The sequence below is a fragment of the Rousettus aegyptiacus genome, unplaced genomic scaffold, assembly GCF_014176215.1.
Source record: "Rousettus aegyptiacus isolate mRouAeg1 unplaced genomic scaffold, mRouAeg1.p scaffold_m13_p_18, whole genome shotgun sequence".
NCBI lineage: Eukaryota > Metazoa > Chordata > Mammalia > Chiroptera > Pteropodidae > Rousettus > Rousettus aegyptiacus.
This window is the reverse complement of record NW_023416293.1, coordinates 15,804,889-15,827,655: the sequence shown is the minus strand read 5'-3', so window position 1 is coordinate 15,827,655 and position 22,767 is coordinate 15,804,889. Positions and strand designations below refer to the sequence as shown.

At 58.0% G+C, this 22,767-nt stretch overlaps 1 protein-coding gene and 1 pseudogene across 6 annotated transcripts in view; one reads left to right on the top strand and one right to left on the bottom strand.

Moving 5' to 3' along the window:
* The window catches only part of TTC13 (tetratricopeptide repeat domain 13), a 53,601-nt gene that overhangs the window by 12,953 nt on the left and 17,881 nt on the right, over nucleotides 1–22,767 (top strand). For 4 of the 6 annotated variants that reach the window (XM_036235562.1, XM_016163354.2, XM_036235566.1 and 1 more), the window contains exons 4-10: nucleotides 2,958–3,028; nucleotides 11,027–11,143; nucleotides 12,045–12,155; nucleotides 17,238–17,320; nucleotides 18,601–18,742; nucleotides 18,841–19,015; nucleotides 20,747–20,903. In XM_036235562.1, the coding sequence (XP_036091455.1) occupies nucleotides 2,958–3,028; nucleotides 11,027–11,143; nucleotides 12,045–12,155; nucleotides 17,238–17,320; nucleotides 18,601–18,742; nucleotides 18,841–19,015; nucleotides 20,747–20,903 (856 nt within the window). The remainder of the gene's footprint in view (nucleotides 1–2,957; nucleotides 3,029–11,026; nucleotides 11,144–12,044; nucleotides 12,156–17,237; nucleotides 17,321–18,600; nucleotides 18,743–18,840; nucleotides 19,016–20,746; nucleotides 20,904–22,767) is intronic. The other 2 variants (XM_036235565.1, XM_036235563.1) reach the window with 1 other exon arrangement.
* On the bottom strand, nucleotides 19,703–19,821 carry LOC118613530 (annotated as a pseudogene).

Here is a 22,767-nt window from a genome sequence, read left to right as displayed (position 1 = left end):
CTGGAAGGTCTGAATAAGCTGATGTGGCAGGACCGTTTCATCCGCGTTTCTATGGAAACGTGTGACTGTGGTAAAGAGTTCTTAGGCGCTGCTGTCACTGGTGAAAAGGTCGTTGGTGTGCCGTCGTCGGGGCCGCGCAGGGCCGACGCGAAAGCAGGACGGCGTCGCCGCTCCTCCCGCCGGCCGCGCTGGAGCGGAGGACAGTCCCGGGCGTGGCCGGCGACGCGGCTGCAGGGAGGCTGGGCCCGCTCCGACTGACCACGGAGGGCTGACCACGGGGCGTCCGCCGGGCTGGCCGGGGCGCGGGAGGGAGGCGCCGTTGGAGGCGGGCGGGCCGCTTCGCCCGGGAGTGCGCGCAGCCTGGGGCGCGCGTCACCTGCCGCCAGCGTCACCGCCACGCGAGGGGCGGAGCTGAGCCTGGCCGAAGCCGCTGAGCACGGCGCTGAGCTGGGCAGCAGGGCGCCCGCTCCCGCGGCCCCGGCCCAAGCACCTGCTGCCCCCGGGGCCCTGTCGCCTGCCGCGGCCAGCGCCTCTTCGCGTCCTCCTCCCCCCTCCCCCCCCCCCCGCGCGGACAGGGCTGGGGGCCGGGCTGGCGGCCGGCTGCCGGGAAGGACGGGCCACTTCTGCCGCGGCCCTTCCAGTGGCTTGGAGAGTAGTTCCCTTTAGGGCATCAGGTTCGGTCTTTTCTGAAGCCCTCGGACGCCAGTTGCCTCGCGGTCGCTGTGGGTGAAGACCCGAGCCCCGAGCTGAGCCCGGAGCCCCGAGCCCCGAACCCCCAACCCGGAGCCCGGAGCCGGCCCTGCTCCCCGGTGGCCAGCGTCGGGCGCCTCGCTGCTCCCTTCCCCAGAGAGCCTGTCTCTGGGGGGCCCGTCTCCGCGGGGCTGCCCCCCCCCACCCCCGTTTCCCTTTGTGTCGGATCAACAGCCAAACCCAGATCCTGACAGGTTCTGGTGCTTGTGCAGGATTTGGATTATTTTTTTAACGGATGCCTTTGGGTTTTTCTCAGGAACTGTTTACTCTTGGATGGAATATTTGGGAGCTGCAGTTGGTTCTGAGTGGAATTCAGTGGGCAACAGTTTAAACGTGTTGCTAAGTGCAGGATTTCCCCCTAAAACTGGGTTTGTTTCTGTGGGTCGCTTACTCATTGTTCATTCCCCAGCAACGTGCTGATTATGGGAAGAGAGATAGAAAACCCAAGAATACAGATCTGGAAGGCGTCCAAGAGCATTTTCCACAGGCTTGGTGAGCAAGACCCAGAGAGTGAGGAGGAGCGGCCGGGCCCGGGGTCACACGGCCAGGGTCTGAGCCCAGTCTGGCTCTGCATCACCGCGTGGCCTCCCGGCACTCAGGAGCCCAACCCTGTTCCGCCCCCATTCTTGCCGCCCCCGAGGGACCCACAGCGTCCCGCAGCCCAGCCAGACACCACGCGGCAGCTCGGGTGTAGCCAGATGCCACGCGGCAGCTCGGGTGTGGCCCTCGGCTCTTCGGCCACGCTGGGTGGGGGCGGAAGGGGGAGGGTCCCGGAGCTGGGCAGCGGGGCGGCGGCCTCACTCGCTGCTGGAGTCTGGGACAGTCTGCCTCACCGCTGGGCGCCTCGCCGCTTGTCTGCAGCCGTGGGTAATGGCTGTACCTACCTCGCTGCAGTCGAGGGCTGAGTGAGCTGGCGCGTGTGAACGCTTCGCACTGCGCCCGCAGTGTCGAGTGTCGAGTGTCGAGTGCAAGACTGAACTGTTACTGCTCGTTGTTTTCACCAAGACCCCTCCTAACCCCCCAGGCCCCCGGGGGCGCCTCTCGGCTGATACGACTGTCTGAGGAGTGTCCATTCATATTATTTGGAATGTGAGTCAGACCTTGATGTATCTTTTTAGAGAAATTAGGATAAAACCAGTTCTCTTTTTATTTTGAGAATGCCCCCAAAAGTCCAGAACCGTTACGATGCTCAGTGTTTTTTAACTTTTGTTACGAAGATGCTCTAGACTTCTCTGCATTTAATGGGTCTACCGCATTTAATTTTTGGCTACTTTTGACTGTCCGGAAATTTGAGCTCTTAATGATAGTAAAAGTTTTAGTTACCCGTTTTGTCGAATACCTGTTAGGTCCTAGAATTAGCTGAAAAATAGCTTTTTTTTTTTTTTTTTTTACAAAGAAATGTAATCTAAATAGTATTATATTGAATGAGGAATATATTTTTTTCACATGTTTGGGGATTTAGGGAGTTAGGGCAAATATAGATAGGAATATAACCTAGAGTATTGAAATTTATTGTTTTTTGGCTAGTTGGAAAGGTTTAGTCAACATATTGTCGTGTTTTAGAGATTGTCATGTCTCTGATTTCAAAATACCACTCATCTAAATAATTTTATCAGAAACTGTTCACCCATCTTCCGTGTATATTTTGAGTAGCGCGTTGACTGTATTTTGAGTATTAGAGGTAGAACAGAGACCCCTGCATTGCTGTTGTGTGAGTTGTCACCTCCGTGTGTGTCAACCCGAGCCTCTGGGTCTGTTCTCACTGGCAGTGAATTCAGCACCCCCAGGAGTCGAGCCACGAGGTGCCGTTTGGGTCTTTCTCTCAGCTTCACGGGAAAGGCACACGGTCACGTTTTGGGGATGTCGTTCAGGCTTATTACTGGATCTTGCTCTATAGCTAGGAAACATCGTAAAGGTTATGTGGTACTGGAAGGTGAGTGATGAGCTTAGAAAAAGGTAATTACTTCTTCGAGGCAGATGTTTTATAGATGGTCTGAATAATTTAAGTCTGGATAGAGCTAGGACTCTGACGGGCAGGCCCTGCGTGACAGAATGATTAATCTAGTCACACCTCGTTACCTCCTAGGTGTTTTTAACCGCTCCTAGCCCTCGGAACTCCCTTTGAAGATTCAATGAAGAATTTAGTTACTGATTTTGGTCTGAGGTGCTTCATTCTTTCTCTAATATTTTTGTGTTTTGTTTCACAGCTATTGCTTATGTGTTGATTGGCAGTGGTCTCTATGATGAAGCAATAAGACATTTCTCAACAATGCTCCAGGTAATTTTTCCTCTTACTCCTGTAATCTCAGGTGTGCAGTCATGACGAGGCATGGACTTGTGTGTGGCGTGAGCGCTGCGTGACGCCTGCGTGGCGGTTGCATGAGGCGGGGAGACCGGCCCTGGCCGCGTGTCCGGAGCCGGCCTCGTGGCCCGCGCTCGTTCAGGCTTCGCGAGATCCCGGGGGGCCACGCCGTTCGCGATCATCTCCCCACTGAGGGGTTCAAGTGCGAGTTCAGAAAGACAGCTGGTGGCTTCAGCTCACTCACCCCTCTGCCACGGTCTCGCCGTGACGCGTGGGCTCGGGCAGCTCTGGGAATTCCAGACGCCGGCTTTGCAGCCGGAGCCGGGCTCGGCGGGCCCAGCGCCCCGGGGTCTGCTTCCCACCTTAGGGGTGATTACGAGACCCCTCAGCGGAAGCATTGGGCCTTAGTGATTGACAGCTGCGTTAAAATCTGGTTAATTGGGTGGTTGATTCGATCGTTGTTCTCAAACAGTTGCTAAGGTATCACTAAGTCCTCAGACCCCGGCAGCGGCGGTTCGGGTGGTCCGTGGAGAGGTGGTGCCCCTCGGGGGAGTGAAGCATGGCGGGCAGATCACAGCTGGTTCTTACAGTCACCGTTCCGTTTAGCACTGCGACGTTAGAAAGGGTCAGCGGGCACTTTTACAGTGACACCGACCCCGGGGTGAGAGGGAGGCTCCGCTACCTCGCAGGAGCAAAGGTCACTTAGCCTGCGGTGACCAGCCGCGGAAGACCGGATGAGCCCCCAGACGTCTTCCCAGGTCACTTGACTTTTTGAAAAATATTGACCGTTGTAGTCACAGCCAAATAACAACGTTAGGGAAAACACTTCAAATGATAAAGTGTTTTCTGATCCTGCCACTCTGCCATTGTTCATTTTTATGAACTTTCGCAAAGTATGCACTTGCGTTTTATAGTCTGAATATTTCTATTCCTTTTTTGTATGATCTGTACCATTTTGCATTGCTTTTTTGCTCAACGTGATGCTGGGCGTGATTTTCACGTCTCCCTCCGGTCCCGTGATGTCGGCAGCTCCGTGCGTGCCTCGGTGCTGCCTGTCCCCGGCTGTGGAGCACGTCCCCCGGGGTCATGTCAGACGGTGGGCGGCACTTTCTGTCTTGATGCCCAGAAGAGACGCCCCTCCGCCTCCGCGAAGCACCGTTCAGCACCTTGTCAGTCTGCGACTCGAGGGGCTTGTCCCACGAGGATGTGGCAATCGCAAGGTGGCTGCTTCTCTGGTGATTCGAGCGCCTGGGGGGGGCAGCAGCGAGGTTGGGGGAGCAGCGTAGGTTCAGACCCGGCTGGCCAAGAAGAAACCTGGGTGAGCACTTGCTCCCCGTTTTCACGGGGCGGGGGGCCTTGGGCTCTCCTGCTGGCGCTTCTCTTGGTGACCTCTCCCCTCGCCGTTTCCGGCTTCCCAGCCTCTCCCGTCATGGCACACGTGACGGGTCCTCTCTGGGTGGCACACGCGTAAACAGGCAAATTTAGGGGCGTTTCCATAGAGCTTGATGGGAATTTGTCACCTTGTGATATGATAAAGACAAAATGCAAAGATTTGATATTAAATGCTAAAATTCTTTTCAAATATTTTAATAAGAAACTGGACCCTGCTTTTCCGGACAAAGCTCCTCCATGCCGGGTTTTCTGTTTGAAAGCGATGCACACAGTTCCTGTTGGAGCTTTTCGCTCTCGCGTTCACATTCTTGCCGGCTGGCCTCCGCAGGGCGCCGTGCCCCAGGGCGCCGTGCCGGGTGGCAGCAAAGATGCTCCGCTGCTTCCCGGCGACCCAAACTGCTCCTCTCAGAGCGAATCGGAATTTGCGGGAGTCGGTCTCTTGAAATTGTGTGAGGGTCTGGCGGTCCCCAGACTGCTCTCTCGGCCTGCTGGCAGCCGCAGGGGTGACTTCCTGCCCTTCGGTTCCTGCCCCACGACCCTGCCGCGCCCGAGGCTCCTGTCTCCAGCGTGCGTGCCGCCACGTGCCGCGGCTGTCCGCCTGCTCCTCGCGGTTCCTTCCTCGTGGCTGTCCGCCTGCTCCTCGCGGGGTCTTCCTCGCGGCTGTCTGCCTGCTCCTTGCGGGGCCTTCCTTGTGTGCGGAAACTCTGTTTTTGCGCCAGCAAGTGGCCTTCGCAGTGGCCACTGTCGGCACACGAGCTTTGCGTGCCTGCCAAGTTCACTCACTGCTGACAGCTTCTCCGTGGGCAGCTCGCAGAATCCGGTTCCGGCAGCAGACGGCTGAGGACAGAGGGGACCGCAGGGGCCCTGGTTTCAGGAGTCGCCTGGTCTATAACGTCGTTTACCGAGGCTTTTGGATAGATGCCTGCGGGCGGAATTCCAGAAAGACCTTCCAGTGTGGAGCTTTCATCCCTTCCCGCTGTCCTTGCTCTGCCGGGGCAGACACATTTCCTTCACCGTCTCTGTTTCAAAGTGTTCATTTGAATATTTAGTCAAATTTGGTTGGTTTGGTTCACCTGTAAAGGGTTTCACCTGGGCACAGTTTCAAGGCTTAAAAGATCTGCTAGATTAATGGGAAACTCGATTTCAGAAGCGAACGGATGTGTCGCTCCGGCGTGAACGGCCGTGTCCCATCCCCGTGCAAAGTTCTTGCAAAGCGGAGCGGCCTCTGAGTCCGGCGCTGCTGCCCACGCGGGGCCCAGGGACGCGTGTGGCGGCAGCGTCGTGAGGCCACCGGCCCTTCCCGTTCATCGCGTGACGGGATTCCGATCTGACTCTGGTGGAACCCACTGCACGGAGGAGCGCGGCGTCCTGCTGGACGTCAGCGGACAGCGTCTGCCAGCCCCCCGCACGCGGCATCTGAACGCCGGCCGCCCAGATGTACGCCTGTCCCACAGCCGCCCACGCAGGGCTGCGCCTCGCTGCGCCCCGTGTGGAGGCTGTTTGGCCTTGTCTGTGATCCACCGACTTTTGAGTTTTAACTTCATGCGCCCATGATGTGTGCCCCCCGACACGCGCCTCCGACATGCATTCCCCAACACACGCCCCCAAAGCGCGCCCCCGACACACGCCCCCCTTACACGCGCCCCCCAATGTGCACCCCGATGCCCGCCCCCCAATCCGTGCCCCCCAACGTGCGCCCCCCTACGGGTGTCCCCCGATGCGTGCCCCTGATCTATGCCCCCAACGTGTACCCCCCAATCCATGTCCCTAACGCGCGCCTCCCCGACGTGTTCCCCCCGATCCGTGTCCCTGACACGCACCCCCCAATGTGCGTCCCCGACACACACCCCTGACGCGCGCCCCCGTTCGGTTCGAGGCGGCCTTCTCTTTCCCGCGCGTGGCTGCTCACCTCCGGCGCCCCCGCCGGCTTGCAGAGCCGGGCGGCCCCTGTCAGACGAGCTGCGCGCCAGCCCGGCCCGCGCGCCCGTCCGCTGCAGGCGTGTTGCGTTCTCGAGCAGCGTCGCGCGCTTCGCGCGGGCCCTGGGAGGCCTGTCCACTCTCCCTTCGCAGACGCGCGGGCGGGGCGCAGCCTGGATGGAATCGCGGAGGCCGCGTGGAGCCGGGCGCCGTCTGCGTGCGCGCCCCGGCCTGCGTGCGCGCCTCAGCCTGCGTGCGCGCCCCGGCCTGCGTGCGCGCCCCGGCCTGCGTGCGCGCCTCAGCCTGCGTGAGCGCCCCGGCCTGCGTGCGCGCCTCATCCTGCGTGCGCGCCCCAGTCTGCGTGCGGGGGCTGGCAGCAGCACCGGTAGACGCGTGTCCGTGGCCCTAGAGGCCTTTCGTCGCGCGTGTCTGAGAGTTCCCTCAGACCAGTGCCACCCACGTCCTGCTCCCCGGGCCGGCCAGACTCAGGACAGGCTGGGCAGGGGCGCGGCCCGGCCCTCCTCTGGCTCTGTCCTCGCCGAGAGGTGCGCTTGCCGGTGCCGCCAGCCGTGGACCCGTCGCGGGGGTTACGTTTCCAGTGGGATGATGAGGCGGCAGAAGCCAGCAGGAGCCCAGTGCGGCCGGCTCTCTTGATTTCAGTGCTTCTATAATGCAAATCTCTGACCGCGTGTCTCAGCCCAGTGAGCTCTGAGCCCCGACTTCTCCGGCGCGGGCAGTGTGCTGGCTCCTGGGTGTGGCGGCGTCAGCTAGAGCCGGTGCTCGTGGCCTTCGCGCGCTTCACGCAGAAACTGACTCGTTTTGTTTTGCGCGTGGTTCCTGACGTGTATCTGTTTCAGTCTGACCAGGAGGAGCCTGATCTGGTCAGTGCACTTTGGGGCCTGTGTGTGAGCATAGAAGGGTCACCTTGCCTCATGCCTCCGCGACCCGGTTCGGCCAGGGCTGGGTGGGCCACTCCCTGCTGGCCAGGCCCCGGTGGGGAGCGCCGTGCTGGCCGGGCCTCTGTGGGGCACATGGTGCCGTCTTCCGGTTCGCAGACCCGCGAATGGCAGGGGAGGCTTGGCGCCGGGTCCAACGGCCAGGAGGTGGCAGGCCGGGGTCTCCCCTGAGGTCAGAGGTCAGCACGGCCATGTTTTCTGTTCCAAGAGGGCAGCCCGTGTGCCCTGTGATGAGCGGGGCCTGGACCGGATCCCTGGGAGCTATCACGGCCACGGGTGGGCAGTGGGCCCCAGTGGTCAGCGGGCTCAGAGCCCCAGCTCTGCCGCCACAATTGTTAAAAAGGTCGAATGGGAGAACGAAAGCTCTTTCCGTAAGGTTATTTTTACTCGTTGTCACATATTGTGCTTCCCCCAGGTAGCCATATCTCTGCATGCTCTTTGCCTTTATTTCTGAGAAACGCAGGAAGGTTATAAGAAGCAGATTTTGCTCAGCAAAGGCACCGTGGGGAGAACATGAAACCTCTCCTGAGATTACATAGTCAGTTATGAAGGGGCCTGAGATTCAGATCTCCACGTTTTCAGTCTGGAACATTCTACGTAAACTTTGTCCATTTTGTATGTTAAAATTCAAATGAGATTATGCTCCGAGGGAGAAACATCACTTCTGCATCATTTCCAGTTTAAAAAATCGTACTGATTGGGTGCCGGCCGGTGGGAGAGAGTTTGCATAACACTCGTACACTTCTGAGACGCAGAGGCCTGGGAGGGGACTCAGGTCCGGGAACGACGGAGGTGTGTGTTTGGGGGGCGGGGGGGGCGTCAGTAAGTGAGCAGAGTGGCCCCAGCAGAGGTCAGGGGTGAGCCACCTCCCCCTGCCTCTCATCTCTTCAAAGAGGTAACACGCTCGTATGTTTTTAATGTAAAAGTAACGCGCAGACTTTCCAGACTTGCCCAGACAGACCTCCTTGGGGCAGGCTCGGGCGTGGGCTCCTCGCCTCCGGTGTCCACGTTCCCATCCCCTGCCATCTCTGGGCTCGTCCTGTGGCGGGCAGACCGGATGGGGTGAGGCCCCTCGCGTGACTGGTGCGTCTGTCCCATGGAGGCCGAGGTCATGCCTGTGTCGGACTAAGTCGCCCCGTCAGCACCGACCAGGTATGCGAGGGGGTCGCTGTGCCCGGTCCCGGGTCCCGCGTCTCAGGACATGTATGCCTGGTCGAGGACGTTGGGCGCCCGTCTCGCCCCGGGTGAGCCGGGCCGCGTGCCCCGCCCGCACGGGGCCGTCCAGGGGCAGCCGGGCCAGTGCGGCTGCTGCTTCCCTCTGGCCTGACTGGGCCGGTTGCATCTCAGACCCTCTTCCCTGTTATTCGATTGCTGGGGGTTTCAGAGCTGCCTCGTGCCTGCTGGGTTTTCCTCCTAGGTCCGCAGTGTGTTCACACGCGGTTGAAATGACCAGAAGCCTGATCTCACACGTGACAGTAACACTCAGTCCTGATCCGCGTTCCTGACACCACCGTTGCTGTCGGTGGTCACGGGGAAAGTTCTATAGGACACACGATGTTCATTGTATGTGTGCGTGACAGGATGGTCAGAGTGACGGCGACAGCCTCTAGAAGCGTGCGTGTGCGTGTGCGTGCATGCGTGTGCACGCACGCTTATGTAAAACCCTCCAAGACACACCTATCCATGCAGAGACACAGACCGACGCGGACCAGGTGAGGGTGCTGTGACCAGACCTTCGGGACTTCCGACTCAGCCGGGATGGGGGGGCCCCAGGCACACCTGTGCGAGGGGCCCAGCCAAGGCGCGTCCCCTGGGGCAGAGGGCGGGGCCCCCGTCGAGGGGACGCCAGGTCCCCCGCCCTGGGGCGCACAGGGAGAAGGTGTTCAGATCAGAGATGGGGGCGTGTTGCTATTTGCAATGACGCGCGCTCGTCCTGCTGGCACGGAGTGACTCGCTGTCCTGTGCGGTTAGCAGTGCATGTTCATGCACTGAGCCCCGGTGGAGCCACCGGGCACCCGGGCTTAGGGCTTCAAAAGTTACTGCTGTTTCCTCTTTCGAGAGAGAAAACTTAGCAAGTAAGAGAAACAGGTGTTCCAGTAATCTAAAACTGTCGGTGATGCCTTGCACTCAAAATTATAGTGTTCCAAATTATAGTTCGCTTTCTTAAAGTGATGTCAGTTTTACTGGGGCTTCGGCTTTCTGAATGAACGCCTTCCTCAGCTAACGACGTCATGATGCGTTACCTCTGGTCTGAGCCAGCGTGTCCCGCCCAGGGGCTTCGTGGAGCCCGGGAGCCCGGCCGGGGTGCGGGGTGGCTAGGTGGCTGCTTTGTGATCATCTCTCTGGGGGGGGGCGGGGGGGTGATGCTCCTGCTCCCCGTTACTCCAATGCTATGTTAGAAGGTCAAGGTGAAGCATGGACTTAATGTCTAAGTTTACTTAGGAAAAAGACTGACTTAGCAGATTTTAAACTTGTGTATACCTAATAAAGAGCTAATTGTATATCTAAAAATGATGTTGGTGATTAGAACAGTGATTTTCATCGCTCTTAAAAATGTGTGGCGAGACCCCCTTTCTAGCAGTATTTGGAATAAGGACACCGTGTGGTGTTTTTCCAGCTAAATCAGCGTGCGATCACCGGAGTCAGATCCATTTTATGAGAACCCTTTCAGTTTCCTGCTTTCTGAAGCGGTTTGGGCGTGGTGAGCAGAAACATTTCAGCCACTGGGAGGTCGTGATTCAGCCACGCACCTCGAGGCTGGTGAACGAGGCGGGGTGCTTTCTCCAAGAGACACCCCCAGACCGCTGAGCCGCTTCGCGCTCGGGCGTCCACGCTCTCTCTGTGCGGGTCTCGCGCCGGGACGAGCCTCCCCGACCGCCGCTCCGGCTGGCGCTAGGTCCCTGCAGAGCAGGAAACTGGTCAGTAAAACTCGGGAACACGGCCCGCACTGCTGGGACCTCCGCCCAGCGCGATGGCTGGCGCGGGGGGCGGGGACCCCGTTTCGGGCTTTCTTGCTCTTCTGTGTCTCGGCCCTCAGAACCGTCTTCGTGGTCACGTCGCCTCGCGCGGCCGGTTGCCGCATCCTCCCCGACTCGCTTCTCGCCCTTTGCGGAGCGTGACCGGTGAGCTGGGACGTGCCAACGCCGCAAAACCCCCGGAATCTTAGAGATTGTCACCCAGCCCCCGGCGCCCAACGCCGCAGGGCTCGCACAACACCCGGAATCTTAGAGATTGTCGCCCAGCACCCGGCGCCGCAGAGGACGCGGGGGAGGTCGCGGGGGGCTCTGCGTCCAGCAGTCTCTCCAGGGGTTCAGAGCTTCCTCCCAGGCTGGTTGTCACGCGCCAGATTTTTATCTGGAAGAGAAACGACAGGTTGGGGGGGAACGGTCACATTTCACGGAAAGCAGCATCCGTGGTGACCCCATGCACCCCGCGTGCCCCGCGGCCACAGTGTGTGGTTTCCGTGGTAACCCCGTGCACCCCGCGTGCCCCGCGGCCACACCGTGTGGTTCGCCAGCCTCCCCGTGGTGCAGCAGGTGCGCAGCCACTCAGCCCTCTGCCCGGGACCCTGGCCACCCAGCGCAGGGCGTCTTGGGTGCTGGCCTACTGAGAGGGGGGCCGGGCCGCGGCGCCCCCGAGGGGTCAGCGCCGGCGGTCCCGGGCGGCCGACCGGACGTCGTCTTCCCTAACTGCGTGTTTGGGTTCATAGATTCTGTCCCCTCTGGGCCGAATCGGCGAAGTGGTGAGCGACCTCACGAAGGCGATCCAGCTGCAGCCCTCGGCCCGGCTGTACAGACACCGGGGGACCCTGCACTTCATGTCGGAGGTGGGTGCCCAGCACGCCCCCTTCTGTGACGAGAGGGGTCTCCCTCCCCCGCCTCCCCGGGAGACCTGGGCTCGGGGCCTGCGCCGATGGGTTCGTGAGACCCAACCGTCGTCAGAGCATCTTCTCTGGCTGAAAGGAACCTGCAGAGAAGTGTCAAGTACCAGGGACACGTTTTCTCGCCTGGGCCGTCAGCAGTGGCCGAGCACACGAGGGGGGAGAGAGGGAAAGAGAAGGGAAGCGTGGCCCGGCCGCGTGGCCCGGGTCCTGCAGACGCCAGACGCCAGCACGGGGTCGCGCTGCGCCTCTACCCGTGCGCCCGTGACACCTCAGGGTGCCGTGCGAGGTCCTTCGGGTATCACAGCCCAGGAGCCGTGGCCTGAGCCCAGCGGGCCTCCCAGGCTGCGGCTTCTGTCTGTGGGGGACCCGAACCCAGCGAGACCCCTTCACCCTGACAGCGGGTTTGCCACAGTTAGATTTTGGATTCACGGCGACTTTTGTAACAATTTTCTAATGCAAAAGAAAATATATTTTAAAAATCTCAGCATAACACATTTTAGGGTTGACCAATGACGTAATTATTTTAGAGGTAGTCAGTCTAATGAAATGTTAGTACCGGAAAATAACTTTTAAAGTTTCTCCCGCGAATTATGACTTTAACAGTAATTTAAAAATATTTTTTACAGTTGAAACAGTATACTTACATTAAGCCTTTGCGAGCTTTTCCCCTCGATTTCCTAAGCAAATCAGCTATTTCGACAGGCGGTGTAAGCGTTCACCGTACAGCATTTGTGATCATGAGACGCTCCCTGTCAAACCGGAAACGGGCCGAGGACGAGCCGGTCGCGAGCGGGAAGCGTGCGATGTGTAACGGGCGCTGCTCTCTCTCCCCGCTCCTTCCTAGGACTACGCGACAGCCCACGAGGACTTCCAGCTGTCCTTGGAGCTGAACAGGAACCAGCCGATCGCTATGCTCTACAAGGGCCTGACTTTCTTCCACAGAGGCCTGCTGAAGGTGACCGCGCCGTGCCTCACGTGTCCCGGAGGATGGCTCTGCGTGTGCTCTGCGGGCGGGAAGAGCTGCGGAGCATTTAGCGTGGCAGGTCTTGGAACGACGTCTCAAGTATCTCGAGTCGGTTCATTTCAGAAGGGCGTCTGCATCGGCATATTTTCCGAGCTCCCGTTCGGCCCGGAGGGGCGAGGAGAGAGGTGGGGGGGGGGGACGTCACGCTTCACACTCGCCAAGGGTAGTCACAGAGCCTTCCACACGTGACCCGTCGACGGTAAACATGCTGAAGAGAGTCACAGACACAAGGCGCTTTGGCAGAGAAGACAAGAAGGAGCCACTTAACCCGCAGAGTTAGAGAAGCTCCCGGGGAACCACTGGGCTTCGTCCTGCGCCTTGAAGGCGGGCTGGGCCTGGCGGGGGGAGGCGGCAGCCGTGTCTCCGGGGGAGCGGGGGGGCGTGAGCGGTGTCGGCAGCCGGCAGCTGGGTGGCCGAAGGCGGGGAGCGAGCCTGACGAGGTGGGGCGGGAGACGGCTGCGCGTCCTGACTTCAGTCCGTGGGCCTGGAGGGGCCGCACGGGCTAGATTCGGGGGAATTATCTAGTCGAGACCAAACCTGTTTTCACGACTGGGTTCTGACATGATAATGGCCAAGGGGTTGGGGCTGGACGGGGGGCCAACGGGGGGCACTGCTGGCCGCCGGAGGCGGGCCGACCTGGGCGGTGGTGGCTCCCTGGGCTGGGCCGGGCTGGAGGCGGGCCGACCTGGGCCGTGGTGGCTCTGCGGGCACCGGGCCCACACAACCCCGCACACTGTCATTTCTGAGCGTTGGAGGCCCTCAGTAGACCAGTCCTACCAAAATTATTTGAAGGGAACAGGGAAGGCAGTGTCTTAGCTGACTCGGGCCAGGGCAGAAATGTCACCTCCCGCCGTCCCTCCCTCCTGCCCTGCATTCTCTGGGCGCGTGTCTAGAGCCGTTGTAGCAGGCTCGTCTCGAGCCAGGAGCGAGCAGGCCAGAAACGCGGCCGGGAGCTGAGCCTGGGCCCATCGGTGCCCGGGGCCTGGCACGCAGCAGGCGCACTGTGGGACACACCACGCTGGCCGCACGGCCGAAAGTAGGCGGGCCGTGCGCCGTTCCGGCCGGCCAGGCGGGCCGTGTGCCGTTCCGGCTGGCTAGGCGGGCCACGCACTGTTTCAGCCGGCCAGGCGGGCCGTGTGCCGTTCCGGCCGGCCAGGCGGGCCACGCGCTGTTTCAGCCAGCCAGGCGGGCCGTGTGCCGTTCCAGCCGGCCAGGCGGGCCACGCGCTGCTTCAGCCGGCCAGGCGGGCCTCCGCAGGGACGCGGGGACGAGCCCCAGCTGCCCCTGGCAGGAGGATGCGCGTCGTTTCATTGGAAAGGGTTCTGAGGTGTCAGGCCCGCGTGATCGGAGGGCGGGGACAGGGCTCACGTGTGGCCACCCTTAGCTGCGACGCTGCCTGTCACAGGGTGGCTGCCCCGCGAGCGCTGGGGGACAGTCATGTTGAGGACAGAGCGCTGTGCCCCTCAGGCAGGGGCGGCTCCTCGTGGGGATTAAAAACAAGATCAGCGGGAAGAGCTCTGTAAGCTCTAAGGTATCGATTATCACAGATTATCGGACATGTGAAAATCTAATCTGAGTTTTGTGGACTCTAAAAACATTAACTCCTGTCCACTAAAAACCAAACCAAGCAGAAGATTGCCAGTCTCGCTTCGTGGCCCGCCCGCCCTTTGGCGGGGTCGCCGGACGCGGGCTTCGGGGCGGAGGGTCCGGCCGTCTGGGGTCTGCCGCTGTCCCTCCACCTCCTCTCCGTCGCCGTCGGTAACAAAGCCCCAAATCGCGACACTCTATTCAGAGTCTACCCCCCACATCTCTCAGAGGAGAAAAAATTTTAATAGGAAAAATGCCAACTCTTAGTATTAAGAGGTTGGAACTGTTTTTTAAAGTAAACAAATGCAGACGGATGATTTCGCTTATAACTGTGAAGCCAGGTCTGGCACGTGGGCAGCGCCTCTGTGTTATTTCAAAATGAGAATTATCCAGAAAAAAGCTGTAGTGGGGGCACCCCGGACTGGGCGAGGACCGAATTCAGTCTGGTGTATTCCAGATCCCATGACAGGACCCGGGAGCAGCTCCGGGAGCGGCTTCGCCCTGCGGTCGGTGGACCCTCCCTCCCCCCGGGCCTGTCTGGGCCGCTGTCCATCCCCAGCTCGCGAGCACAGCGCCAGCGTGTGTGACGGGTGGGCACCGTTCCTTTGGGTTTTCGTAGATCTGCTCCACGGGAGGTCAGAGTGTACGTGTCCCACACACCCCAGCGGCGTCCCCGGGACGCAGAGGAGCAGCTGGGGGAGTCTCGGTCACACAGACTGGGAACCCGAGTCAGCGGCGACGTGTCTCCTGAGGGGTCCACGGCAACTTAGACGTCACCTCGGTGGGCGATGGCTTGTTTGCTCTGTGACGTGATACATTGAAACATGTCAGGCAGCATGACGTGACCGGTGCCGCGGCTGCGCGGTTCAGTAGACGCATCAGACATCCGGAATTTTCCTAGGGGAAAAACAGCAACAATTTTTTCTGTTGAGTTCTCTGTTTCATGTGCGTTTCAAACACGGTCCCTCCAAGCACGTGCTTGTCGGCCGCGTCGGGACAGTGGCCTGAGCCCGTGCCGGCTCCGTGAGCAGCCTCGGTGGCCGCCGCCCTCCAGCAGGGTGGGGCGGTGACGCCCAGGGTGGCGGCCTGGCGTCCTGCGCGCGGGGCCTCAGCCGGTGCCATGCCCGCGCGGCACTCGAACGCAGCTTCTCTGTTCCCAGTGGCTAAAAGTCTTGATTCTGCTGTGTCCCCTCTTTGGCAGAATGAGGTAGAGAGCCTGCAGTGATTAGACAGGAGCCCCGAAACCCGAGCCTCTTAAAAGCCGGAGAGAAATCACTTTGAAGAACCGAGGCGGCCGAGCTCGCTGTAAGTGCGGCGGGCGGCGGATGCCCCCGGGCGCCCCCCCGACGTGCACGGACGCTCCAGGCTTGGCACACGCCGCCGGACGCCTGCCGCCGGTGGCCGTCCTCCTCCTGTCCCCCTCGTGCTGGTTGCCGCCGGCCCTGCTGGGCTCGGCAGCTTGAGTCCCGCCCCCCACCACCCCCTCCCCGGCCCCCGACAGGACAGCCCAAGCCCGCCCTGGCCGCCTCCGCCTCCGTGCTGGCTCCGCGTCCTGTCTTGGGTTGGTTGGTCAGTCGGTCGGTTGGTCAGTTGAGCCATTACCTTTGGCCGGACTCTGACCCTGCCGCCACCTGCCGCTGTGGCCCCTCCTCTCCCACCGCCCCCAGGCCGCGAGGCCCCGAGGGGGCCGACCCTTCCCCGTGGGTCCCAGCTCACGGCACCAGCCCTGCCCGCTGGACCCCGCTCTCCTTCCCCTGCTCTCCTGCCCCCCCTCCTGCCCCCCGCGCGCCCCACTGCCCTGCGCCTGCGCCCCGCGGGGTGCCTCTCCCTGTCCCGTCCCCCCCCCCCCCGCTCTCGCCACACTCCTTCTCACTCTCTGGGACCCGGCTCGGTGGCCCCCCCTCCGCGAACCCTGTCCTGGGTCCCCGGTTCCCTGGCCGCCTCTCCCTCTCTGTTCCGAGTCGCTGACTCGCGCTCTGCGCAGTTCTTCGTCTCTGTGCCCCGGCGGCCTGGTTGACGCTGGCCCCTAATTGGACTTAACCGTTAGAGGGCAGGGACAATGGCTTGCTCACCTGTGTGCCCCGTGCCCCACCTGTGCCCCGTGCCACACCTGCCCCCCGTGCCTCACCTGTCCCCATGCCTCAGCCTGCCCTGGCACATAGTAGGCGCTTAGTACACGTCTGTCGAATTAAAAATATAGCTGTAAAAAATCTTAAATCCAGACTGTTTCACAGCAGGAAGCCTCATTAACAGTGGTCTGTAACGTTTCTTAATGTTAGAATCTGTCCGTTCTCTTCCTTTGACAAACAGCAGACACCGCTGGATCCTTAATGAGCAGCCTGTTACCCCGCTGTTGCCTTTGAAGTTTCAAAAAGCCACCCTTTTTCTTTGATGCCCTCCCCCCCCCAAAAAAAAAAAAAGTCAAGAAGGAGGGTAGGAATGACTTTTTGGAAGGGACTGAGATTGTACTGCTTTTGCACAACGATTTTCTGAGCCTGCCCAATCATTGACTGTTTCTGGAGCGCCTACCACGTGCGAGGCGTAGACATCTTTAGTAGTTTCCTGCCGTGAATTACCTGATCAGGTACAAAGTGATTATCACAGAAGTTGTAAAGTCTTTCTCGTTGAAACTGTCGGCAATCAGAGTACTTTGTAGCTGTTAAGATGCATCTTTTCCTGTGGAAATGCGTGAAATGTCTTCATGATTTTTTATCACAGTAAATAATTAAATCATAATGAAACATACATTTGATGCCGGTTTAAGCCTAGGATGTTGATTCTGAGGCAGAGTGTCAGGTTGTATGAGCAGTGCTCACAGGGCGAGTCCGGGCAGCCAAGCACCCTGTGTTCCAGGGCTCACCCAAAGCCTCGCGCCCCCAGGCCTTCTCGCCCCCTTCGCCCCAGGCCTGAGTGTTGCCGGAGGCTTCCGCCCTGTCTCGTCTCGCTGTGTGTCTTCCTTGTGGACCAGGGAGGTCCCTCCGGTAGCCAGCACAGGAGACTTTTTGCTGCTTTTATTATAGTTTTACCTTGGGCTTTTTCTTTTCTTTTGTTGGCTTGATTTTACTGCTGTTAGTTACGACCATTTTGAGTCATTTCACACAGCGGTTAGGGCTTTCATGAATGAAGGACGTGATCTTTATGTGAAGGCGGCGTTGTCGGACCGAAGGTCCTAACGAAAGGACGGCGAGAAGCCGTTTTCCTGATCGGAAAGGCCCTGCTGGTGGCCGTGGTGACACACTTCTTTATGCCTGAGATTCAAGTCCCCCGAGTCAGTTTATTGCACTTTCTACCCCGTTTTTCAAAAGTCCTCCTATGTAAAAAAAAAAAAAAAATACTGCGAGACCACGTATAAGTCCTTCAGTGAGGTAAGGGAAGCTCAGTGTTGCAGTTATGCGTGTGAAGTAATTTTCTATGTACTTTTTGCAGGAAGCTATTGAATCCTTCAAAGAAGCGTTGAAGCAGAAAGTCGACTTCATCGATGCGTATAAAAGTCTGGGGCAGGCCTACAGGTCAGTGCCGCAGTGGCGCCTGGGCGGGGGGCGGGCGTAGGGCGGGAAGCGAGCGAGAACCTCACGGCTCGGCGACATCCAACAGACGTCGTTCTCCTGAGCGCGGGCGGCGCCGGCGTGCTGTCGAGGTCGCCTCCCGCTCGGAAGTCACCGTGTGCCGGGACATCGCGACGCACCGACTCGCGTCTTAAACCGCCGTCGCTTTGCGTGTCGGTCTGGAAACTGTCGGTCCCCCTGCGTTACCGCGTCGCGTGGCGGCGGCGTGAGCTGTCGGGTTGTGGAGGCCGGAGCGCCGGTTCCTGCCCACGCGGCTCTGCGCCGTCTGAGGCCTCGTGGATGGGGACACGGGCTACGCGGCTGTGGGGCGTCCGACTTCGGCTTCGGACACCTGTGCGCGCCAGTGTACACAGAGGTGCCTAAGAGCCCCGAAGGACAGCGTCTTCCCCCGCAGAGCTGTGGGTGCCTGGCGCAGGAGGGCCGAGCCCAAGGGCTCGTCTGTCTGACACAGTGGCTGGGGGAGCGGCTGGGGCAGCGGCTGGGGGAAGCGGCTCGGGCAAGTCACTTGCCCTGGAGAGCGCGTGTGGAACGAGCGTGTGCGTTTGTTTGGGGTTCGCGGGATGACGTTTCCTTCCGGTCCCGCGGAGTTGTTGGGAACGTGAACTGACAGCAGGTTTGAAAGCTCCTGGGAAGTGAGAGGAGCTGTGGCGTGTCAGCAGGCGTAACGTTTTTTCGAAGTGCTCATTATTTATAGAAGGTCGACGTGGGGTATTTTGAAGGTTCTTCTATTATTTGTAAAAATTTTAACGTATAAAAGAAGGTTGGTCAGTAATAACATTTTAACTCTGAAGTAATCACAGTGCTAAAATACATTTCTTGTTCCAGAGTTTTAAGTGACGTAGTAATGTTCTAGACTTAAGCAACGTTAGCAACAGAAACTATACGTTTTAAGCCCGTGGGTCCGATTCAGAACGCTAGAGCTCTGTGTGGTTGGAACCTACATGAGTATTGGAATTTACACACAGTTTTTAGGGGTTGGAGCTCAACGGGAAATAGGGAAAGGGATTCGAATGAGCGGAAGATGAATTTTCCCCCAAGAATTTGGGGAGCGCCGAGGTGGCCCCGCCGGGGAGACTCAGGGAATGTGAGTGGCAGGTGCCGTGTTGGGCGCTGCGCAGCGAGGACGGGGACCCCTGTCTCCCCGCAGGTCGGACCCCAGCTCGGGGCGCCGTTCTGCACGCGCCGCGGTGCCCACTGCGTCCGTGACTCTGTCAACTCCGCAGGGAACTGGGCAACTTCGAGGCGGCCACCGAGAGCTTCCAGAAGGCGCTGCTGCTCAACCAGAACCACGCGCAGACGCTGCAGCTGCGGGGCGTGCTGCTCTACCACCACGGCAGCCTGCGGGAGGCGCTTGAGAGCTTCAGGGTGAGCCGGGCCGTCCAGGCGACCCGCAGGGACAGCGCCCCGGTTCCAGACGGGGCCAGGGCGCCGGCGCTGACACGGCTTTCTCCGCGCCGCCGCAGCGCTGTCTGCAGCTCGAGCCGTACAACGAGGTGTGCCAGTACATGAAGGGGCTCAGCCACGTGGCCATGGGGCAGTTCTACGACGGGATCAAAGCGCAGACGAAGGTGATGCTCAACGACCCCCTGCCGGGCCAGAAGGCCAGCCCCGAGTACCTCAAGGTGAAGTACCTCCGAGGTGAGTCGCAGCCCCGCGGAAGCGTCCGTCGAGGGCTCGACGCTGTAGAAATCGGTTGCTGTCTGTCCCGCGTGCAGAGGAGACAGCTGCGTGCTGGAGAGGCTGAGCAGCCCGCCCCAGCCGCCCCCAGGCCACCCGCAGGGCCCGGACGGGACAGAGTGGCATATCTTGTAAGGACCTGTTCAGCGGTCTTTCTGCCACGTCCTATGCATTGTCTTTCTAAAGTTAAAAAGCTTTTGCTCAAGTCAAAACAATGCAGTCTGAGCTAAATGTGACCATCACTGGGGATCCACGTCTCGTCACATGCCACCCAGAGACGTAGGGATGACAGGAAAGCGGCCTTTCCTGAGGGTCTCACCATGAACGGTGAGCGTGTCCTCTGTGACCCGTTGTCATTTTGTACCGGAACGCGCGCGTAGTCTGGAGGAATGACACTGGGCTGAGGAGGAAAGCGGGTGCCCGAGGTATCCTTCCTTCAGTCATGGCCTTCGCCACCTTCTCACGGCCATGCGTAAAGACACTTCTGCTTTTCATGTAAAGCCCAAATCTTTACTTCCATATCTTCTCTCTTTTTTCTTTTTTTTTTTAATTTCTCTTTAGGTGAGGCAACCCCCTTGGTTGACCTCACAGGACCATGCAACCTGCAAGGACCACGTCAGCTTACAATCCCTTATTTTTTATTTTTTATGCCCACAGCACCCGGTATTCCCAGGCGGTCTCCCATCCAAGTACTAACCAGGCCCGACCCTGCTTAGCTTCCGAGATCAGCCGGGATCGGGCTTGTTCAAGGCAGCAGGCCTGTAGACTATATTTTCTCTTTCGTTTGTTACCTTTACCCACCTGAAAAAAAAATCGCAAGCCGTGTATGTAATTTCAAATTTCTAGTATCCACACTAAAAAGTAAAAACAAACAGGTGGAACGAATTTTAATAATACATGTCATTAAATTCAACATATAGACATTGTTAGTTCAATGTATAATTAATATGAAAACGGTATTCATTAGATACTTTACTATTGTTTTTTTATACTGAGTCTTTGCAATCTGCTGTGTATACATCTCAATTTGGATACTAAATTTCCATTGGAAATATTTGTTTTAAATTTAGATTTCGTCAAATTTGAAGTTAAAAAAGTAGATTCATATATGCAAGTTGTTCCAGACATACTGATATTTTCTAATAATTGACTCAAATACCAATTTTTCAGTTTAAATTAATTCAAATTAAATAAAAATGTTTAATTCAGTTTCTCAGTCACCCTCGCCCCGTTTCGAGTTCTCCGTCGCCCAGTGGTTGGGGTCTGCGCCTTGGACGGCCCAGCGCTTTGCTCTTAATTCCAGTTCCCTGTCCTTTCCTGGCTTCGGAGAACGTGGACTCGGGCCGTAGGCTGGAGGGCGCTTCCTGCTCGCTTCGTGGGGACAAGCAGCCCTTGGGCAGGGACAGAGCCAGACCCAGTCTGACGCAGACTCGAGTTTGGCGTCGTTCGTGGAAAGGGGGTTCCGTCAGCCGAAGCGAGCAGGTTGACAGGCTCGCGCTTCGCCAGCCAGTGGGGGGGGGAGGTCGCTCCGGTGGTCTGCCGCGTGTGACAGCAGCGGCTTACCGCAGTTTGGGGTCGTCGTGCAGAGTTCGTGACACAGACGAGTGGTTGCGAAGCGGGTGCTGGCGGCGGCCACGAGCGGGTGCTTCCGTGGCGGCGCTGGCGGCGTCTGATCGCGTCTCCTGTCCGCAGAGTACTCTCGGTACCTTCACGCGCACCTCGACACGCCCCTCACGGAGTACAGCGTCGACGTGGACCTGCCTGGAAGCTTCAAAGACCGCTGGGCCAAGAACCTGCCCTTCCTGCTGGAGGACTACAAGGAGCAGCCGGGGCTGCAGCCCCACATCAGGTGAGCGGCGGACGGGGCTCGTCCGCCCTTCGACACCGAGCCGTGGGCCGGTCCTGACCCCGCTCAGTCGGCGAACGGCTTTCCGCATTGCACTTGACACGTCTGCAGACGCTCCTTTGGTTTATAAGGTACCTCAGGCCTTCATCTTCCCTCTAGCCTGATCTTCCCGGCCAACTTTGGGCAACCTCCAGCCTTCAGACGTGCTTGCGCGCATTGGCGGTCTTTGAAATGCGCTGTTTGTACCGTGTTACTTTTAAAGCAAATTGCTTAACATATTGGAAGTTTGAAATTTCTCTCCTGGCCAAGAACTGCTGCAGCATGGCAAAGCGGACATGCGAAAGGCCTGTCCCTTTCCTAACAGTTAGATCCAGAATAGGTATTAATTCCTGGGAGTCCAGCAATGCCTTAAAAGTTAAGAAAACTCTGTAAAGGTCAACACCCTCACTCTCCAAAAAGAAAGAAGGGGAGATTCAAACTAGAGCGGGGATCCACACTACAGGGAAAGAAAGTGCCCCGGGGGTAGGCATGTCCGGCCGCTGCTGCTGGGTCCCCAAACTCGACAGGGCTCAGACCCCACGTTGGACGCACTTCCAGATCCTTCCCGGGGAGGGATTAGGGCCAGTTTGGGTCCAGAGTATTCCCACAGATTAGGATCATTCGTATGAGAATCAAAAATCGAGATTACCACAACCACACATGAGAACCGGCAGAAACAATGAACAGCCTTCAGCCCTCAAGGACTTCAGACGTCGGAATTGTTGAACACAGACTCTAACATAATGCCAGATGAAACGGTTAAAGAAATCATGAAGAAATCACAAACATGGACGAGGAAGTTATACAAAGTGACCAGGCGGATAGATTAAAAAAATAATAATAATAATTGGAAGCTTTAAGAATAGAAAGTATAATCATCGAAGTGAGGAATTCAGTCCGTGGCCAAGCAGCAGATTAGATGTAGCAGGGAGACGTCTGCAGGTGGAAAACAGAGCGTTCCAAAGTATCCAGAATGGAGCAGAGTCAAGGAGTTAGAGAACGCAGGGGAGAGAAGGTGTGGGAAGGTCTGGTGTCTGACCGAAAGCTCAGAAGGAGAGAACGAGGGAGAGGCCATTTTCGATGAAATAATGGCTAAGAATTTTAAAGGAGTAAGGAAACACATAAATCCACAGATATTCTAAAACGCAGAGTACATGAAAAGAAATCCACATCCAAGTACAACAAAAGTAACTGGAGAATATGGATAAGCAGGAAAATGTCGAAAACAGTCGTGTCACCTACTTCAGGTCGGTAATTGGACTGACCGACCGTAAACCCCTCAGCCTCAGCAGGGGCAGCTTGACGCTGATGGAGTCATGGCTTCGAAGTCCTGAAAGGAGATAATGTTCAGCCTAGAATTCTGTACCCAGCAAAGCTACTTTAAAGATTAAAGACCAATCCACATACACGTATATTCGAAAACCAAAAACTGACTTAACCACGGACTGGCATTCACTGAAGGAGCGTCAGAAGCATATAATTAAGGAAGAAGCCAGGTGACCCGGCAGGTGACCTCAGGAGTCAGAGCTAAGATATGAGAAGTAATAATGAGAAAAAAAAAGGGTAAGCATGGCACATGGGTAAATCTAATAAACATCGTCTTTGCAAAATGACATCTAATTTGGGGGCTTATGAAAAGGACAGAAATAAAATAAGTTGAGGAATAATAAGAAAGCTTTCTAAGCGAATGTGAGTTAAATGTTACGATACTAAGTTACTTATAAATCTTTAAAATGCCCAGGCTAAGTACTGAAAGTCAGAAACAGAGTAGAGGGCACAGCTTCCATACTAGAACAGACGTGAAAAAATGAAGAGAAAAAAATCCAAA